The sequence below is a fragment of the Elaeis guineensis genome, chromosome 1 (assembly GCF_000442705.2).
Source record: "Elaeis guineensis isolate ETL-2024a chromosome 1, EG11, whole genome shotgun sequence".
In the NCBI taxonomy this organism is placed as follows: domain Eukaryota; kingdom Viridiplantae; phylum Streptophyta; class Magnoliopsida; order Arecales; family Arecaceae; genus Elaeis; species Elaeis guineensis.
The window spans coordinates 98245711-98248260 of record NC_025993.2 but is presented as its reverse complement, the minus strand read 5'-3'; the positions used below and the strand labels follow the sequence as shown (position 1 = coordinate 98248260).

At 37.7% G+C, this 2550-nt stretch overlaps 1 protein-coding gene across 1 annotated transcript; it reads right to left on the bottom strand.

The window, feature by feature from the left end:
* Positions 1 to 308: 308 nt before the first annotated feature.
* LOC105061078 (uncharacterized) lies at positions 309 to 2228 on the bottom strand. The gene is made up of 5 exons (XM_010945028.2): positions 1732 to 2228; positions 1455 to 1512; positions 1279 to 1362; positions 1058 to 1199; positions 309 to 759 (listed from the first exon to the last, which is right to left on the bottom strand). The coding sequence occupies exons 1-5, from the start codon at positions 2177 to 2179 to the stop codon at positions 469 to 471; spliced, it is 1023 nt and encodes a 340-aa protein (XP_010943330.1). The 5' UTR covers positions 2180 to 2228; the 3' UTR covers positions 309 to 468.
* Between the last annotated feature and the right edge of the window lie 322 nt (positions 2229 to 2550).

Below are 2550 nucleotides of genomic sequence, written 5' to 3'. Positions count from 1 at the left end.
GACATTGTGATCAGAGGACCACAAACCAAATTTTAAAAATTTTACTTTTTATTATTGAAGGCTATGCTACAAGAAATTAGTGGGACCGAATTATTATGGATGTGGTTCGATAGGGTTCTAAATTTGAAGAATGAGCCTTATTTTGGTCAATGTATGGTTTGGTGTTGGAACCCTAATTCACTATGTCTGAATCACTTACTTTGAGCTGATTCTAGCTGCGGGAATGTGGTTGATGCTCAAAAAGTTACTAAATATATTAGGATCTTGTAGAACATATGACCATATTAGCTTGTAAACATCATTCAATCAATTGATACAGTAAACATTGAAATAGGTCACATTTAGTGCGTATCATTTATTAAATAAATACAAACTTTTGTGTATACAAAACTCTGATCACTCATCCAATTGTCAACTTCCAGTACTTAAATATACACAAAAGTAAGGTTTAAGCCAAAATCTAATGGGCTACATAGCCATATTAGTCATGCCCCATGATCTCTCTGCAAGTCGCACGCATTCATTAAATCTAAAACAGTCAATAAGGTGATCAATAGCCATCCCTGCTGCTTGCATAAATGAATAGACGATCACTGGCCCGACCAAGCGGAACCCCCTTCGGACCAAATCCTTGCTAATGGCTTCTGATTTTGGAGTCCTAAAAGGGACACTTCTAGGATACTTGTATTTGTTAATCATGGGTTTGTGGTTGACATGACCCCATATGTAGGCACTGAAGGATCCAAATTCCTTAGCAACCTGAAAGAATTTGGTTAGCAATTATGAAATTATCATCAAAGAGGAATTCTTCTTTACATTATGTTTTTGGGGCTCCTTCACACACACTTATTCTTCTTTACCTTCGCTTGCATTCCAAGGCAGACCCAATAAGAATTCCATTATCATAACTTTCAAGAACTTCATTAATAGCTGTTTGAATTAACCTTTGAATTATAATTGTTAAACCTGTGGATTTTCTGTTCCCAAAACAAAGTAGAAATATGCAAGAACGTTGTCAGCTGAACATATACTTCATTATCGAAATCTGATAACTTGCCTTCTGTATGCACCTTGCGTTGTCTATAATGCATCTCACCCTGCACTCTGCTAACATGAGCTCCTTGTTGGAACTTATCTCCATGATGTCTTTTTCTTCCATCTTGGCAACAACATTATGATCGAATTTGGCAAAGGCTTCTCTACAAGAACCAAACTATTCATCAAAAATAGTAATTCGATAAGGTTTTATTCAGAATGTTCTTAAGAAAGAAAAGAGACATGTATTGCTCCCTCCGCTTGAGAATCTCGGTCCAGTTGTGATCGATAAGCATGCCAGATAACGCAAGCAGCTCAAAGAGTCGGCTACAAGACATCAAGTCCAAGATGACTTTTTTTAGTTATAACATAGTTGGTAAACTAATATTAGTTATTATGAGAAAAATTAAAATGCTCACTTGTCATTGTATGCAGGGACACCCCAACATTCATCATGGAAAGTAATATAAATTTCATCTGCAGTAAAACATGAAAAATGAATTCATAATTACTCTTGTTTTTATTCGAGTTCTTAAAACATACAAGGGATCCTCTTCCTTGAAGCTACCCAAGTTTTCTCACTGATATATAATGTGGATCAAGTTACACACGCTATTGACTTAAGATTCAAATTCTTATTCAATAAAATCATCATATAATAGTAGTAGGTGATGTATAGGCACGGTAATAGCTTACCACTGGATTTGGTAATCCAATTGCATCTCTTCAAGCTTCCTGTCTCCCCACATCCTGATCCCTCCTTGGCAACATCATCAGCTAAATCTTCGGTGCTCGCAAAAGACTCGAACTCTCCACTTCCAAAGCCTCCCAGCTCTCCACATCCAAACCTTCCTTTCCCAGCAGCACAAATAAATCTCCTTTCCCAGGAGCTGAACATCCCACGAAATGATAGCTGAATCTTCCGGTCCCAACTGGAGATAGAGCTGTTAAGAGAAGAGTCATTTGAATTCTGAGAAAGAGAGAGAGATGAGAGTGTAAGACTTGAGCTGCTTCTCTGAATGCTAAGTGGGTACACCCTCTGCAGGTTTTTGGACAGTGAGCTCTTGCTTTGCACCCTCCTCTCCACTTGTCTGGGACTTGGGCTTCTCTCCAAAACATGCCTTCCAAGACTTGGGGTAGGCATGCTTTAGGAGAGCAGTCAAGCAATTGGAAGGGGAGGGAGATATGAATATTTTGTTCACATCTGTAGGTGTTGGTGGGGGTTTTATAAATGGCTCAGTCTTTCAGATTCTGGTACCATGTCAAATTTGGTTTGGTAGGATATGGATTTCATGGCAGATCAGTGAAAGCTTCTCTGGCTTTGAGAAAGATGGCTGGTCTCTATTTTATTTAACATGTAACTATGATTACTCAAGGATTTTTGATAGCTGAAGAACTGATGAACACTTCTCATTGTCACCAAAAAGGAAAATGATAACAAGGAACATCCTTGGATCATTTTCTGATGATGGATGATTCCATAAATTTTTGTTGAAAATTTAATAATATATATGG